Source organism: Filicampus tigris, chromosome 9 (assembly GCF_054856515.1).
Source record: "Filicampus tigris isolate MCC_2025a chromosome 9, RoL_Ftig_1.0, whole genome shotgun sequence".
NCBI classification, from domain to species: Eukaryota; Metazoa; Chordata; class Actinopteri; order Syngnathiformes; family Syngnathidae; genus Filicampus; species Filicampus tigris.
This window is the reverse complement of record NC_141225.1, coordinates 24,162,698-24,179,404: the sequence shown is the minus strand read 5'-3', so window position 1 is coordinate 24,179,404 and position 16,707 is coordinate 24,162,698. Positions and strand designations below refer to the sequence as shown.

The window sequence follows — 16,707 nt, the reverse complement described above, 5'->3', positions numbered from 1 at the left end:
GAGCAAAACGAAAAATAATGGATTTATAATTTTAAAAAATGAAAACAATACCAACATTTCAAAAAATGCTGGCTTTGTTTACAATTAAAAAAAAAATGTTCTCCTGAAACTATTACATTTGTTTGCATATTCATAATTTTTGGTTGCAAGTTTTTCTTTTTTTTTTTTGTTTGATTGTAACTAAAGACAGCAATTTCTGTCCATTTGTGTCTTGGCTTCATAGAGGTTGGGGGAAAAAAAACGACTTTGCAGATGCTAAATTGACTCTCCAAGTAGCGAGTATGCAAGGGCCCTTTGCAACTTGTATTCTCAAGAATTCATTGTGAAGTTGTACAAAAAGTGAATGAAATATTACATTTGTCATTTTGTAATGTTCGCGGTGAGTCTCAACCCTGCCATACATTCCAAAGTGTCGCAACACACTCTGCCACCAACAACACGTCTGCCGCGCTGTATTTAAAACACATTTTGCCATCATTTCCATGCATTCATCTCTTACAGTTACAAAAGGAAGACTTTTCAAACCACCCCGAAGATCTAATTACAGTGTATCATTTGGACAAGGTCCGGCAATTTTTTTGTCTGAACCAACCGCACTCCATTGGCATCGAGCGTCGATTGGTTGTCTGGCCTTAAATGTGCTTACCGCCATCATGTCGTCCATGTGTTCCACACCACGCCGGTCATTCTGCACAGCGTTGTAAGGAATGTACACTCGAGGCGTCTTCATGTGCTCCGGCTTCTCCGATGTCCCGTGGAGAATCAGCTTCCAGCTCAAGATCCGACCCTCGTTCTCCATACGGCCCGACTGTTACCACCAAACAGGAATCGAGCAAAAGGCCAAACACGATTAGATTTCGATTCGCAAAAAGGGACACGTCGTCTGTAGCATCTGGTTTGAGTTCAATCATAGTCGACCAGTTTCTTTTTGGATATACGGGAGGTCCTAAGGGCCTAACTCACAGTGTCCGTTATCTTGAGGGTCCAAGTGCCGGAAGGGTCTTCGCCCCATGTGTGGACGGACATGAAATCCCAGTTTCTAAAACCGTTGGAGGACGTGTCACGCTCGCGCTCAGCTAGCAGCACTGTGCTGGTGCCTGGGAGGGGTGGGGAGGGAAATTGAACTTGGGTCATTTCATGACCACTGAAACATGGATTCCAAGTGCGCGTGTGCGTGCACTTGTCTCACCAGCTGGCGAAGTGAGTGTGATATGCAGATCGCCTCTCCTGGTGTATTCAATGCTGGCCTCCACCTGCACGTGCTCCAGTGAGCCAATGGAGTTCTCCTGCCCCGCGCAGGCTTTCGTTGGAATCTCGATGGTGGTTTCACCCGCTGCTTTCAAATCCCTGCGGGATGCATTCAAATAGCAGTGACGTTAGCTGCAAAAAAACAAAAAACAACAACGACAAAAAAAAAAACACTCCATGGCGACAGAACGCTGTCATATCTGCGGATGAGTTCTAATTTTGGAGCGCAGTCTTCAAGCAACAACATTAGTTACCGCGCATACCTAATGAAGTGGCTTATGATGTTAGCGGCTTCATATTAAAGCTGTAGGGGGAAAAAAAAAATGATATGGCATGTTTTCACATTTTTTAAAAAATAATACAAAATGACTATTTTCTAATTGGTTTAGTTGTCTCCCAAATATATTGTTATTAGCCTCCATGCGAAAGACATATCAGAAAGTGAAGGCCCCAAATGCAGAGTCACCTTCATTCATTCGGAAAAAATTGTTCATCCTCAATTCCCAGATGGGATTTGCATGTTCAAGCTGGTGTACCGAAGTAGCAGGTGTAGACCACGAAGCATTGGCAGAAAGGTACAGCCAACTCTTCGGGATTTAATATGAACATAACATAACATAACATAACGTAACACTTGTGGTTGTGGGGCTATTGAGTCCAAACGAAATTGGGCAAAAAGGAAGTGCAACGTGGGAGGTCAGATGTGCTCAGTCAAGGCTGCTGCTTGTTGATGGCATGACGTAAAAGTCGGTTTGTTTCAAGAAATAAGGCCAAGACCTCAAGATGCTTGACTTGAGGCTCTAATCCAAGAATCAGTCCAAATAAAAGATTTCATTAAAAAAAACAACAAAAAAAAAAAAAAACAAACAGAGCCAAACGCTTCCTCTGTTGTGCTATGCTTGGCAGCTTGGCATTCTCTGCCAGTAATCAAATCATGTTTGGCAATTAGCAATTAGCATGACCTAGATTTGAAATGACCCCAGATGTCATGGTTTAGGGGAAAAAAAACAAAAAACAAAAAGCGCTTTCCAATTCATGCTCACGTTCACCAACACCGCCCTCCGGATTAAGTCTCATTGTTACTGCCACGACTTGTCAGCAACAGATGCGACTTTAATAACGCAGATGGTTTAAGATGTCTTTGACCCAAAACTGTTTTGCTTTTCTTCTGGATTTTTACACAAGACACGTTAAAGGTCAACTCAGTTTAGTTGCGATGCAATTCATACCTTTACATATTGCTACATGATTATTGTTCACATCTCGAACGCAGGTCGATCACTAAGCCATGCTAGCGCAGCGGTAAAGTCATATTTACAGTAAACATTTGGATGAAAATGACAACTCAAACGCAAAATGTCATTAATAATATGTGTATGGAAAACTCTAATCCGTGATTATAAACAAGCAAGTGAAACATATCAAAGAGTCGGTCGGGGTTGACAATATTGGGCAACTGCACAGTCCCAAAAGACAAGATGGCACAAAAATACCACAATATATAGCTGTGCCATTTAAGGTTCCATTTTTTTTTTTTTTTTTTTTTTTGGGTTTAAAAAAAATTTTTTTTTTAATTCTGTGTTGGGAATTGAAATTCAAACTCAGATGGCACATCTTTACTCGGGCTGCTTCTTTGCAGCGTTGACTCACCTGGGCTGGAAAGAGTCATCCCTCACAATGCATTGTTTTTTTTCTGGCACATGCGTCCACGTTGCAGGGTCGGCGAGGTCGACCAAGGCTTTGGCATTGAGAAGTCCAAAACCAAAGCGGCTGTTGACCATCAGTCCCGCTCCGTTCCGCTTCCAGCCCGGATTATTGGCCAAGGGGTCGAACTCGGACGTCCACACCACAATGTGCTGCAGGTCTCTCCAGCTCAGGTCTGGACTAGATGGGCCACGCCGATAACGGAGCAGGTCAGTGACTAAATACTGAAAAATGAATATTGATTTTCAATCATGGTTCATTGGCAGGCTTGCATACTTTTGCTCCAGTGCCAGGGCAAATATTCCAGCAGCTAGCGGGGCGGAAGCCGACGTTCCCGTGTGAGTCTGAGTGCACTCATTGTGGAGATCAGCGCTGGTCTGAAGGAAGGTAGAAGAAGTTTGTTTTGTAAGGAAGCCCTCGTAATGGTACAGGTGTGTATCAATAGCAGCCTTTTGCGCTAGTCAGTACCCAACAAATTGGCGAGTGACGCCTATGCTAACTCCACTATCTGACTGGGTCGCCAACTTGGATCGATCCGTTTTAGCATGATCCTTTCTTAACCCTCCTGTTGTCCTCGGGTCAAAATGACCAGCTACTATGTTAACCCCCCAAAAAAAAAAAAAAAATCACCTAAATAATATTTTTTTTAAACTTGAAATTTTATTACTTTTTCTCAATTGGCCCCAACAGGAGAAAAAATAAAATGTTGCCTTTATTCATATATTCCATGTAAGCTGTACTAAAAAGGTCCAAAAGTCCAGATCAATGAATGGGTTATGTTAGTTTTCATATTTTTGTACTGTACATTGTCTGAAATTGTTCAATGGAGGAAAAAAAAGAAAGAAACTTTAGTCATTGGGATGAATAAAAATGCATTCTAATTTTCGCACATGTATTTTTTTCTTTTCTTTTTTTCAGGTGAAGAGGGAAAACTCAGGTATTCACACATATTGTTTCTTCAATCAATATGAAATGTAATGTTTAAAATTAAATCACGACGCTTGTAGTGGGGGTTTTGTGAAGATGGGTCGTTTTGACCCGGAGGACACGTGGTGTATACTAGGGATGTAACGATTCACTCAAGCCCCAATGGATCTGGAATGAAAAAACGTTTCAAGACATCATTTTGTAGAGGAATTTAATCGATTTTAAACCCATTTTCGATTAATCGTTACATCCCTAGTGTATAGAGAAAATGAGGACGAGAGGAGGGTTCATCGCGAAATGAGTTGTATTTTTGTGTCGAGCGTATTGAGACTTTTCCCAGATGCGCGAGCCGAGGAAAGCGTCGGGGGTTGCTGTGACAGAGCGTCAACGACTCACGATCCTCTGGTCCGTGTAGTCGCCGCTGCTGTACGCCGTCGCCAGGGTGGAGGAGCACTTTTCAGCGTACCAGGGAGACAAGCCCTGCTGGGAGGCGCTGCTGATTGAGATAGTGTAGATGCTGTCTGTGTAGCCATCGCAGTCACAGTTATCCCCCTGGCGGCCACCGTTACCTGATGCCCAAACAAAGATTGAGCCCTTCCCGCCTCGGCCCTGAAGAAAGGCAAGAAATGAGACCTTTGCGTCCAATCGCGGATCCTTCCCAAGGCGGGCAACGCATTTAGTGTAATCCGAGGTACATTGTCGCGGAAGCGAAGCAAGTTGCCATTATTGATTGCGTTCTGTTTGATTCCCGCCAAGGACAGAGACGAGAGCCCTTAAGGAAGCTCGGCCTGACATCTCGCCGGCTCAGTCGAATGATTTACCTTCTGGATGCCATACTCGAAGGCTTTTTGAGCCAGGCGACCGGGACCTTCCACGGTTTTGCCGTCGTCGTTGGGTCCCCAGCTGGCGCTGTAGATGTCCACGTGCTCCGGATTGAAGCCAATGGAGCTGGCCTCAATGGCGTCCGTCACAATCCCATCCAGCATGCGGATGCCTGAGTGGAAAGGAACAAGAATAGGAAACCCCAACGAAAAGGAAGATGCTTCTTGGAAGGCGAATCCTGGGCCGGCCGGTCAAAGTGTGGTTGGTGAATGTGGTCAATTGGGTCTGTGTAAATGATGCCACGAGTGTCATACAAATTTGCTCGAAAAACTGATAGGTTAAAAAGAACACAATTTGGGGTCAAAAATGGACCAATCCACTGCTTGGGTCAATTTGACCCAACTTTTTGGATTGTTTATGCAGGAAACAACCCAAAGAATGGGTTGGTTGGTCCAGAAATTGGACTGTTTTGTACAAAACAACCCAAGAAAGTGGGTCAAATCGACCCAACTGTTTGGATTGAATGGGATGGTTGGTCCAGAAATTGGACTGTTTTGTACAAAACAACCCAAGAAAGTGGGTCAAATTGACCCAACTGTTTGGATTGAATGGGATGGTTGGTCCAGAAATTGGACTGTTTTGTACAAAACAACCCAAGAAAGTGGGTCAAATCGACCCCAACTTTTTGGATTGAATGGGATGGTGGGTCCAAAAATTGGACTGTTTTGTACAAAACAACCCAAGAAAGTGGGTCAAATCGACCCAACTGTTTGGATTGAATGGGATGGTTGGTCCAGAAATTGGACTGTTTTGTACAAAACAACCCAAGAAAGTGGGTCAAATTGACCCAACTGTTTGGATTGAATGGGATGGTTGGTCCAGAAATTGGACTGTTTTGTACAAAACAACCCAAGAAAGTGGGTCAAATCGACCCCAACTTTTTGGATTGAATGGGATGGTGGGTCCAAAAATTGGACTGTTTTGTACAAAACAACCCAAGAAAGTGGGTCAAATCGACCCAACTTTTTGGATTGAATGGGATGGTTGGTCCAGAAATTGGACTGTTTTGTACAAAACAACCCAAGAAAGTGGGTCAAATCGACCCCAACTTTTTGGATTGAATGGGATGGAGGGTCCAAAAATTGGACTGTTTTGTACAAAACAACCCAAGAAAGTGGGTCAAATCGACCCCAACTTTTTGGATTGAATGGGATGGTTGGTCCAGAAATTGGACTGTTTTGTACAAAACAACCCAAGAAAGTGGGTCAAATTGACCCAATTAGTGCATTGGTACATTTTCAACCCAAAATGGAGTTGTTTTTAACCCAACTGTTTTCAGAGTACAGTACAGAAGAGAACCATACCTTCCCTTCTGATTCTCGTTACAATATAGTGAAAAAAAAAACAAGACATGCTCGCTCATTTCTTCGTGACAAAACAAAAGGCTCTCTTACCCCCAACTTTGGAATTGAAGGCCACGCCAACGCCGCATTTATTGTTGTCTGCTTGCATGGCGATCTCACCAGCGCACCTGGTCCCATGCCTGAGTGACAAGATCCTCATGATATGGCGCAATCAAACCCGGTGTGGTTTTCGGGGTGAAACGGGCCACTCGAGGATGCCCGGGTTAAAAAAAAAAAAAAAAAACGATGCGTGCGCTGTAGTATACCAGCATGGCCAACGTACTTGTTTTCATTGGTGGCGTCATATCTGGGGAACGGGTCGGCGTCGTTGTCGTTGAAGTCGTAGCTGGCTGCGGCATCCTTCAATCGAAAGGACACACGGTCATTAGAAAAGATGGGATGATGTCAGATTGTCAACAGCTGCCATGTATGAAGCAATTGTCAGAGAAATCATTTCTTCTCAAACCGCTTAGAAAAAAAAATATATATATATATATATTTACGAGGCCACCATTAGAGAATGAGATCCAAGTCAAGGCAAAAGACGCCTTTGCTTCGCTAAGTGTCACCGGCGGCGTTGCCGTGGAAACAGCAGACCGAGACGACGGGGCGGTCTCCGTGGAAACGGTGCCTTACGTAGTTGGAGTAGATGTCCGTGTGGTTCCACTCCAGCCCGTCATCCAGAACGGTGATGACCACGCCTTTGCCCGTGATGCCCTTCTGCCACACCGGGATGACGTGCAGGTCCAGCTTCGGCAGGGACGACGACGTGCGCGTGTCTTGCTGCGTGCGCGCGCGCGGGTGCGCGTGGGGGGAGACAAGGACAAAAGTCAACCGCTGCTTATCCGCCGCACAAAATCGCCTCTTGGCGTGTTATCGTGCCTTGGAAAAGGTTAGGCCAGCCAAGCTTTTCAGCCAGTGACATTTCAAGACTGTATTGTTGGACTTTTTTTTTTTTTTTTTTTTTTTTTTGGTCTTTTTGTCATGCCTCAAATCCACTCGTGGAGCGCTTTTGGCTTTTGTGTTGTTCAGTGCCTGATTAATTGAACATTCAAGTGCGAGTCAAAGCGGTTGACCGTGTTGCGACCCGCATCACTTTTCATTTGCCTTCTGCTTGTTCCCGCTAGATCCTTTGCAAATTCTCCCCCAGGACTCTGATATGAAATAGGACGTGAAAACCAAATGAGGCTGATTTTTTTCTTTCTTTTTGGATTTGCTCTTGCTCTCCTTGCACAGACACTGCAGCAGACCACCGCAACATGTGACTCATACTTGATGTATCGTTTTTTTTTTTTTTTCTTCTTTTTCTCCCCCTCCTCAGCTCCTGCATTGCTTCTCTTTTTAAAAACCTGATCTATTTACCGTCGTCCGGACTGCAGTTGAAGCCCGGCTCGTGGGCTCTTCTATTGATATTCGCTTTTTCATCCAGAGCGCTTGGCAAATTCCTCGCGGGTGAAGCTTCATCCCCCGACGTGTACGTTAAATGGCACAAAGCAAAAAAACGCGCGCAGCCATGCAGGCCGGCAATGAGTCACCCTGATGAAATGTTCAGGCAAGGCATAATGGCACCTCACTCAACTCTCCCCTGTGTTGCTTTGCGGCCTTGCTCATCCCACTCCGTCACACGCTCCGGTGTGACTCCGCCCTCTCTAATGGACGCGAACGTCACATCTGCCAGCGTCACCATCCTCTGACCTGTCGCTCCTTCATTTGTCACCACTTCCCTTCATTGCAAATGGAAGCTTTCTTTTTCTAAATCATGATTGTCACATATCGCAACTATTCTGCATTACTTTTATTTTCATGAATGACTCACGGTGCATTAAAGGGGGGAAGTCAACCCAAACATATTTTTTTAAGAATATGTTCTATGCAGGCACACGGCATTCTGATGAATAATTGCGTTTGTAGATTATGAGTTAAGCAGCAAAATCCACCTGTTTTTTTTTTTTTTTTGCCATCTCAGGTGTGGGGGGGGGGGGCGGCCATTTTGTCACTTGTGTCGACTGAAAATGACATCACAGTTGCTCAGGGCTCAGGTCACGACCAATCACGGCTCGCCTGTTTTCTGAAGCTGAGCCGTAATTGGTCGGTACCTGAGCCCTGAGTAACTGTGATGTCATTTTCGGTCGACAGAAGTGACAAAATGGCCGCCCCCCCCCACCTGAGATGGCTAAAAACATGCGAATTAACTCTTATTCCGCACATGCAATATTTATCAAAATACCCTGTTTCAACTTGTGGGCCTGCTTAGAACATATTCTTGAAAAAATATATATTTGGGTTGACTTCCCCTTTAAGTAAGTGGCTGATATATTAGTAGCATTTTAAGTAGCATTTGCGTCGATCATGGATTAAAATGAGTAAAGGCCTCATTCATGTACAAAACCATCCGCCGGGGTCACGCCATGGTCAGGATGTAACGAACATGTTAGTAATACACAACCCAGGAGGGCGCACGTGCTTGCCAAAACCGACAGCTGAGAGGTCCCAAAATCCCGTTGCGGGGAAATTGGGATTTAATGCATTGTGCTGTGCGCTGCTCTGCTCCATCCTGTTGGATTATATTCCCTCCTCACACATTCATCCCCACTCGCAAAGCATAACCAATTAAGCAAATGGCTCTTTTGCCCAGAATGCTTGTTTCCATTGTCTTGCATCGTTGTTTTGCTTTGTTTCCATTTTAGTGCCAATGTGAGCCGAGTGTGAGCAGAGCAGGGCGCATCGTGTCTGGGAAAAGATTTGAAAAGCTTCAGAAGCAACTCTGGGGAAAACACAGAAGCTGCGAGCAAGCAGGAGGTCAAGCAAGCAACACGCGTGTGAACATTCTTCAAGGTCGTTGTGGAAAAAGGAACAACATAAAACTGAAAATTGAACCAACAGTTTTGTTGACAAAAAAATGCTGAAAAGGGTGACTAAACTAACTGAAATGACACCTGATGTGATTACAACTAACTAAAACTAACTACAGTTATTGCGAAAATATCCTTTCGTCAATGAATATCATACATGATCACTCAGGTTTCATTTGAAATGTATTTATTTCAGTATTGCTTACTTTCTGAATTTTACTTTACTTTATTACACAACACTTTGTTAGCATTTTTTAAAAAATCCTGCACTCATCAAAAAAAAACTAAAACCTATGCTAAAAATAATAAAAACTAAACTAAAATAAACTAAAAACTCCGCGTAAAACAAAACAAAAATGAACTACTTTGAAAAGTCCAAAACTATTATAAGCATGCACGCTTTGCAAATTGCAGCGTTTTCTAACGTTGGCGACACAAGGGTGCATATTTCACATTAGAAAATGTCACGGCAAGGCAACAATCAAAATGTCCCCAAAAAAACAACATGACATCTTGTCTGAATTTACAGTGTGAAATCTGGGTCGTCTTCCGTCTGTCACTAGAACAAAGACTCAAAGAGAGCCAATTTGGAGTAACTAATTAAGGCCCACGCGGGATGACGCCATCATGACGCCATCCTAACGTGCCTGCCTGGGAATCACAGCTGTGTCAAGTGTTGCCATTCTGCAGCTGTCTCGCTCACTCACCAGGTACCACTGCTGGTTCCACATGGGATCATCGAACAGTTTGTCCGCCGGGCAGTCCCTGCACTGGCCGATGGACGCTCGCTTGCTGCGCCGTTTCTCATACTGCTGCTCTGCCCACACCACCTGCCGACGAGACGCACACCGGCTGACGTTCAGTTCCGCGTGGGACACAGGAAGAAGGCTCGCTCGGCTCAAGGGTCGAGGGTCGAGGGTCGAGGACGCCGCTCACCCGATCGTCCTCCGACAGCCGCCTGGTGACGTGCGCGGCGCTTCGCTTCATCCTGCGGGGATGTTTGCGATGTCTGAACAAGAAATGGTCCTTCAGGGCCCCGATCTGCCGATCAGAACGTACACAAAGTGTCTCAGTACATGCCAGGGGCGGAGCCGTGGGTGGCCCACCCACATTGACAGACTGCCCACCCAGCGAGATTCATGAAAAAAATATATATATATTTTCCAATTTTTTGTAAATGGTCCCAGCGAGATTCATGAAAAAAAAATATATCTTTTTTCCAATTTTTGTTAAATTAATATATTATAATAATTATTTTTTAATTTGCGTTTTTTTTCTTTTTAGTGAATATTAAAACATATTAGAGTTATCATATATGGCATCTTTGCGTATCATTTCAGTAGCTCGAGGTCGAGTGTCCTCTTTTTTGCAAATCCAAATATGGTCACCATAGCATAGAGTCCATTGAGTTCTACACTACAACCAGACTAAAAAGCAGATTGATGATCAAATACATGATTGCGCCAATACAAACTGCAGCATTGATCCCTTTGTGGAGATATGCCATAAGCCATAATATTCATCATTGAGCTATTGGTTTTGTACTGGGTCTCATTAAATTGTTTACCTTTATCTAATGCTGCGGCCAGTGGATGCAATCTTACAAATAGCGCTCCAACTATAAATACAGAATGTACAAATCTTGGGAAATTATACATATCATGCTATAAGATAAATAAGTAAAGCACAACGTGGACATTCCGTGTTATGAGTGGTCTGATGGTGGCTGCAGATTTTTCATGCATGCACTGAGCACTTGTAATGTGTTTGCATAAGCGAAGAAATTCTGGAGAACGCAAGGAAACCAAGCACCATTTATGAGGAGAGTGCAAACTGTGAGTCATACATTGATGAAATCCTCGCTTAATTTAGCAGCTGGCTCAATGTTGTAGTGTACGGTTGAGCTGCCATAAAAGCTATTCTTTTTTCCACTCTAATGGTCTAATGAGAGATTTTTTACAACGAAGCCCAATTAACGTCTCGCGTTCCCGTGAGGGCCATTTGCCCAAATCTTCCGTTTTGCATGAATGGCCAATCATCAAAATGCGAGTTTTGCTTTGAGGAAGTCGTTCGCGTGATTGGTGCCCACCTGTCGGACCAGTTGGTAGTCCAGCTCGCGGGCGATCTCCGCCGCGGCATCCAGCCCGCCCGGGATCTCGACGGCCCACTCGTTCAGATACTGTCTGTCTGCCAAGGAAGGCGAGCCCACGGAGCGTGGAATCACGGAGGAGAGGACGGCGAGAAAACAACACATCACCGCGGGACGACATCTCAATTCCATTTCAGAGGAAATTCAACCAAACGAGGAAAAAATAAAAAATAAAAAAAAAATAAAAAAAATCACACAGCGCAGGCTGGATATTGCAGGAAAGACAAAACAAAACACCGAACTGTTAAATGATTAGTGGTGATGCGCAATTCTTCTTTCCTTCGGTGCAGATGAAAGGATGGGAGAACACTGCGCGATTTTATTCCGTCAAGGAAACACTTAGTGATGGTTGAGTGTGCGCGCGTGCGCGTGTGCGGTCACGAACGAGGGGAGGGGTGTTCACGCGTCACATTACTGTTGCTATGACGTCAATTCGGCTTCCACCTTCACTCAAGTATGCGAATTCGTGTCCCTTGAGATGAGCCTAAAAATATCCCCGAATGAGGAGCCGAGAAGAAAGACATGTCAGAAATTAACAAATAAATCCTTCGTGATCTGATGCGCTGCATCCTACTTAAAAGAAAATACATGGATTTAAAAAAAATATACATATATTCCCTTGAGCTAGTTACGTGTCCACGTGCAACAGAAAACGGATGAATCTTCGGAATAGATTTCATGTCGGTTTAAAATTGCTTATTATTTTCTCATTGGAAGAAGAGGAATAAGGGTTCAGCACTAAGGACAGTTCCGAGACATGATGGCAAATCAAACGAGACGTAGGAGGAACAGATCAAGTTCAAGTACTGTACTTGAGGACTTTATATTGTACTGGCATTCCAGTAAGTAGACGATCATCACACAATGAAGGGGGGAGTCCACATCAGACAAGCTGTGTAGTGAGAGCAAACAAACATGGCGCGCACACACACACACAAAAAAGACCCCCCCTTGTTGTAATTGACATGGACAAAACAAGACAAAGGAGGAAGATGTGCTTCCAACAGAGGGAGCTTCTCGATCACGGCAGCGCATGATGTTCTTTTCACTTCAAATTGTTTATGTGTCACTCGCCCACCTTTCTCGAATGCAGCAATGTAAGGCCAAAGCGCGGCGATGAAGTCGGACGCTCCGTGACCAAGCTTCGTGAGAATATTTCTCTCCGTATCCTTCTTCTTTTACTATCGGTTAAAAGATCGGTTTTATACGTAAGATTTTGTGGTTAATTGTTTCAGTGCTCTCTCAACAAAGTTGAGTGGAGCGTCTCAAAGTCACTCTGTTAACTCACATTTCACACGGACCTGCAGTACTGCAGCAATTAATAAGGTAACTCGTCATTTATGGTAACTTTCAGCATACTGTCAGAATTTTTTTTTTTTTGTTGAGTTTCAAACAATCGCCACACGTGCGCTGAACTGGCGACCGGAAGTTAGCACGCCTCTGTAGCCTAAACGCGGAAATGATGCTAGCTTGCATCGAGTCCATTAGACGCGTGAACGCCCAAACTGACTGATTAGCTCTGCTCATCTGGTGCTGAGCAAACACCTTGGGTCAGCTGTATAATCCACCTTTACCTAGCAACGGCTATTTGCTTTGAGAGGAGCCATTGCACGCACGCACACATCAACACACAGTGAAAAAAGCTACGGAAAACAACGGCGAGATGGACATTGGCATTTGCGGTGCCAGTTCGTATGCGGGCTCCTCACTGAGCTGTCTTCAACATCGATTGTGGCATCGTCTTTCTGTCTGATGAGTGCGTGCGTGTTCCTTTTACAGTAATGGACTCAGATCACTCGTGTGGCTTCCCCATGACCACCCACAGAACAACAACATGATGAGGTCAGAGGTGTGATACTGCATTTCGCCCACTAAGTATTTTTTTTTTTTCCCAATTCTGAGATAATGGAGGACTCAACTCAGTGGCCTTAAGAGACCCAAAATCAATTCAATGTGTAAATCAAAGGGAAGACGTCAAGCGCGCTTCCTGCACTTTGTGTGGTTTTATGATCATCTCCTGCAAATTGAAGACTCAAAATTGTCCTTGTTGTATAAATGATTGAATAGATGGAAGTAGTTTGGTGATGCTGGTAAATGAGGGCATCTGATCTAATACATTTGCGACTGCAAATATGCCGTGGTGGGGAAAAGAAGCAAAATGAAGACATTGTTTCAATTCTTTCATTCTTTTGTCTTCAACATTGTATATAATGTCGCACAAATGTCATGCGTCATCAATTGATGGAGCGCAAATGTCAACCCGATGTCATCCAGACTGGCATATGGAAGGAGGAAATGAGACATTGATGTGACACGATGCACATGTTATCAACAAGAGAGAAGGTCGGGAAGGTTTCAGTTTGATGCTGCTTACACCTGAACGCAGGAAACAACAGGATGTGCCATGAGGGATTTTTATGTGTGTCCTCGTAGCTCTTTTATGACGCTATATATACTCATTGGCTCCACGTACAGTACTCTGTGTTATCTAAGTACAAACTGTATTTATTAATTAAATGAGTAGTGTTTGTACTTTGATGTCACCTGTTTACATCAGCCTCATCAAAGTTGCAGCACAAAAAGAATACCGATGCCATAACTTTCGTATTATTAGTACTTAAAAAAATTAAATATTTCAAAAACTAGAGCCAATTTGAAAAAAAACAAAAAACAAAACATTTTCGGATTCAGCAACATCAAAAAATCACGATACCTTAAGACCGTTGAAACTTTCTTAGCACGAAAATGTGTGTTGACCAGTGTGATCATAATAAAATAAATAAAAAATCATCACCAGTTTTAAAGAATCATCCATCATCATCATCGCAGTTTTAAAGAGTCACAATGTTTCGTTTATTCCACTAGAGGGCAGCATTGAGTGACAACTGCAAGCGTCACCAATGGAAACACGATGACGTAATCGATGACTCATCTCGGCCACTGGTCTGGGGCGTGCATTGTAAATACTTTGCTGGGGAAGGTTTTAAAAGGACATTGACACACCATTCAGCATTCGCCTACTGTTAAACCCACCCGAAGTTTGTTGCTAATTTGAGTAAGCGACGCATTGTTATGACTTTACAGATTATGAGAGAGGATTTGAAGAGGAATGTAAAAAGACGGAGGCGATCGATTCTCTTGAGAGCACCCGAAACGTTGCTGGATGCTTTTTAACATGAATCACCACATTAGAACTCTATTACAAAAAAATTTTTTCTTCCACTAGCATAACCATAAGCTGTTTTGTAGCGTTTCACAACGTTTCTACAAAGTTTAACAGCTGATTTAGAGAAAGGAAAAAAGGGGGGTGGTGGGCGTGTCCACTAACATTTGTTGCTGCCCCCCCCCCATCGCCCGTAGGAACAATATGGTTTCAAACCGAATGAAAATGGGCAATACGTCGTCAAATAATATATTTTACGTCTAAGTAGAAGGCTAACATACATCCTCACATAAAAACATAGAAAAATCCGGAAAAACATCTTTAAACCATCAAGTGTGACAAAAGTGGTGCCAGCGGGAGGGGCAACGTTTTTTTTGTTGGTTTTTTTTTTTTCCGAGGGCGTCGAGGCAATCTCCCGCGTCTCCTTTTTGTGTGCGAGAAGTGAACGAGTTGATCCACTCAATTGTTGTCAAGATGCCACACAAGAGGAGAAACCACCACGGCCACCAGAAGCACGCGACGGCCACGGAGGAGGTGAGTAACGCAATCATTTTCAAATGATCGCCCAATTTGAACCCACGTCGTCGTCCTCGGGATGGAGGAAAATGCAAACGCCGTCTCTTCTTCAAGTGATGCGCGTTAACTTCGTTGCATGGCTGCTTTTCGCGATAACGTGACGCGCTGACGCAGTTTGAAATTGGCTTTCATACTCATCATTAGCAAAGCGTCCTTTGCGTGGCGAACACACACCCCGATGCGTTGCACAAGTGTATTGTTCATGCATGCATGCATGCAGCAGTGACAAATTGCGAGTTAAGCCCACTTCTTTGGAAGTAGAGTTCGCCGCACTACCGGTACGGTGCGGTGATGAAAGTTAGGGGGTGGTGCATAAAGCACGCACGCACACACACACACACACACAGGTCAGTACTCGACTATTGTTCCCTGGGAGGGGAACAAGTTGCTGGAAAAGAATGAATTTGATGTGACTTGGGCAGTGAGTCAATAGGCAACAAACAGCGCAACAGCTCCGGGTGTTAATTGCCGACAGTTGTGCCGTCTGTGGGAGTGGCACACGCGCGCTTTGGAGTGCCATGGGAAAGTTCGCATAGTGGAAGAAAAAAAAGTCCACCAAGGAGTGTACAGTAGGTTCCGAGTACCAGTGCTGGCTGACGCTTTCATTCCACTTTGTGTGTGTTTCGCCTCCTCTTCCCCGATGGCGTATGCAGCCTACTACTGCTTTGTAAGTACTTGGAAGCCACTCTCTTGCTTTACAAGCTTGACACTCGATTTTTCACTCAATTGACATTTCCTGTGGTGTTTTTATGTCTGAAATGATGTAAATCTGATGGCTGACATCTCAATCATACTTCCGATTTGTGTAGTATATGAGTTGATGAGCAGGCGGCTTTCTTTCCGAGGGCCTTCCTCAAGAAATGTTTTTTAAGCGTTAAGCTTCCCGCTCAGCCTATATAATCAACTTCAAAACACACGTACAGTTATTAACTGTTCGGTAAGTGAGGGGGCCTGTAGAATCAATTCGTCTGATGTTCAAGGAATAACAAGGGAAACAATGGGTGGAAAAAAAAACGGCATCCTGTAGAGTTCCCCTGGCCTGTATTCACACACTTACGTTGTGTTGCCAGACAATAGCTCTCCAGGATATTTCTGGACTGATGGCATTTTGGGGGTGTTTCCTAAATTTGCTAAGTTTCAGTCTTAGTGTTGGAACATTTTGAACAATGAAAGTGTAGCTATTTTGCAATGAAAAAGCATGACAAAAAAGACCCAATATGTATAGCGTATTCGTTTTGACTCGATGTAAGGTTGTAATAGGGCTGAGACACAATCGAGAAACAAATTACATTGCTCGCCACCCCAGTAGGTGAAAATCTGACCTTATAAAAAAAAAAACATAAAAATTAGCCGACAACAGTTTTAGCCAGTTTAGGGCTGCATTAATAAAGTATCATTTCAGTTATCCTGTCACAGTTTCACTTTTGGTGTTTTTAGAAGCACTCTTGTCATACTTTTTACTCATCACATAAAAGTAACATGGCGTCATTCCTACTTGTTAATATCCATCAAAGTGTACGCGCGTCTTCAGCTCTTATTTCTTTTGTCTCTTATCATTGTGCTCCTTTTGCATGATGGCCCCGAGTGCTCGTTGAATAGCTTTATCCTTCCCACACACATTGAACACAATTAAACCTACGAAAACACCGTTTTAAAAGTTTGTCATTTGCAACTGTAAAACTGACGCATCAAATGAAAGAGACAGCAAAACAACAAACCCCAAAGCGTTTAACCAAATCATCATCATTTTGTGTAATGACGGTGTGCTAGCTTAATGCCGACATAGCATGTAAAATAACATGGACGGGATGAAACCACAACACGTGAAAACCTGATTACTGAACAATCCGTCAACTGGGATAG

General features: G+C 43.8%; 2 protein-coding genes across 5 annotated transcripts in view; one reads left to right on the top strand and one right to left on the bottom strand.

The window, feature by feature from the left end:
- Positions 1-386: 386 nt before the first annotated feature.
- On the bottom strand, positions 387-12,207 carry pcsk1 (proprotein convertase subtilisin/kexin type 1). Its single transcript, XM_086040347.1, has 15 exons — positions 12,184-12,207; positions 11,046-11,139; positions 9,893-9,997; positions 9,664-9,786; positions 6,741-6,887; positions 6,388-6,464; positions 6,156-6,244; positions 4,701-4,873; positions 4,276-4,488; positions 3,229-3,329; positions 2,899-3,132; positions 1,190-1,347; positions 964-1,097; positions 593-808; positions 387-392 (listed from the first exon to the last, which is right to left on the bottom strand). Exons 3-15 carry the CDS (start codon positions 9,941-9,943, stop codon positions 387-389), a joined length of 1,722 nt encoding a protein of 573 aa, XP_085896473.1. The 5' UTR covers positions 9,944-9,997; positions 11,046-11,139; positions 12,184-12,207.
- A 2,295-nt stretch (positions 12,208-14,502) lies between these two features.
- Positions 14,503-16,707, top strand: part of cast (calpastatin) — a 33,439-nt gene continuing 31,234 nt past the window's right edge. The window contains exon 1 of one of the 4 annotated variants that reach the window (XM_086040653.1): positions 14,503-14,802. In XM_086040653.1, coding sequence (XP_085896779.1) covers positions 14,743-14,802 — 60 coding nt within the window. In that variant the 5' untranslated portion in view covers positions 14,503-14,742. Of the gene's footprint in view, positions 14,803-15,115; positions 15,512-16,707 lie in introns of those variants that run through there. The other 3 variants (XM_086040659.1, XM_086040655.1, XM_086040660.1) reach the window with 3 other exon arrangements.

What these genes read in the sequence shown, in the direction of transcription:
- pcsk1 (XM_086040347.1), bottom strand. Translation starts at nt 9,943, where the DNA reads ATGAAGCGAAGCGCCGCGCACGTCACCAGGCGGCTGTCGGAGGACGAT. An exon ending in GGAACCAGCAGTGGTACCTG is followed by an intron (nt 6,888 to 9,663) that starts GTGAGTGAGCGA and finishes GCGCGCACGCAG; the next exon opens with CAAGACACGCGCACGTCGTC. An exon ending in GCCCTGGCACTGGAGCAAAA is followed by an intron (nt 3,133 to 3,228) that starts GTATGCAAGCCT and finishes TGGCCCATCTAG; the next exon opens with TCCAGACCTGAGCTGGAGAG.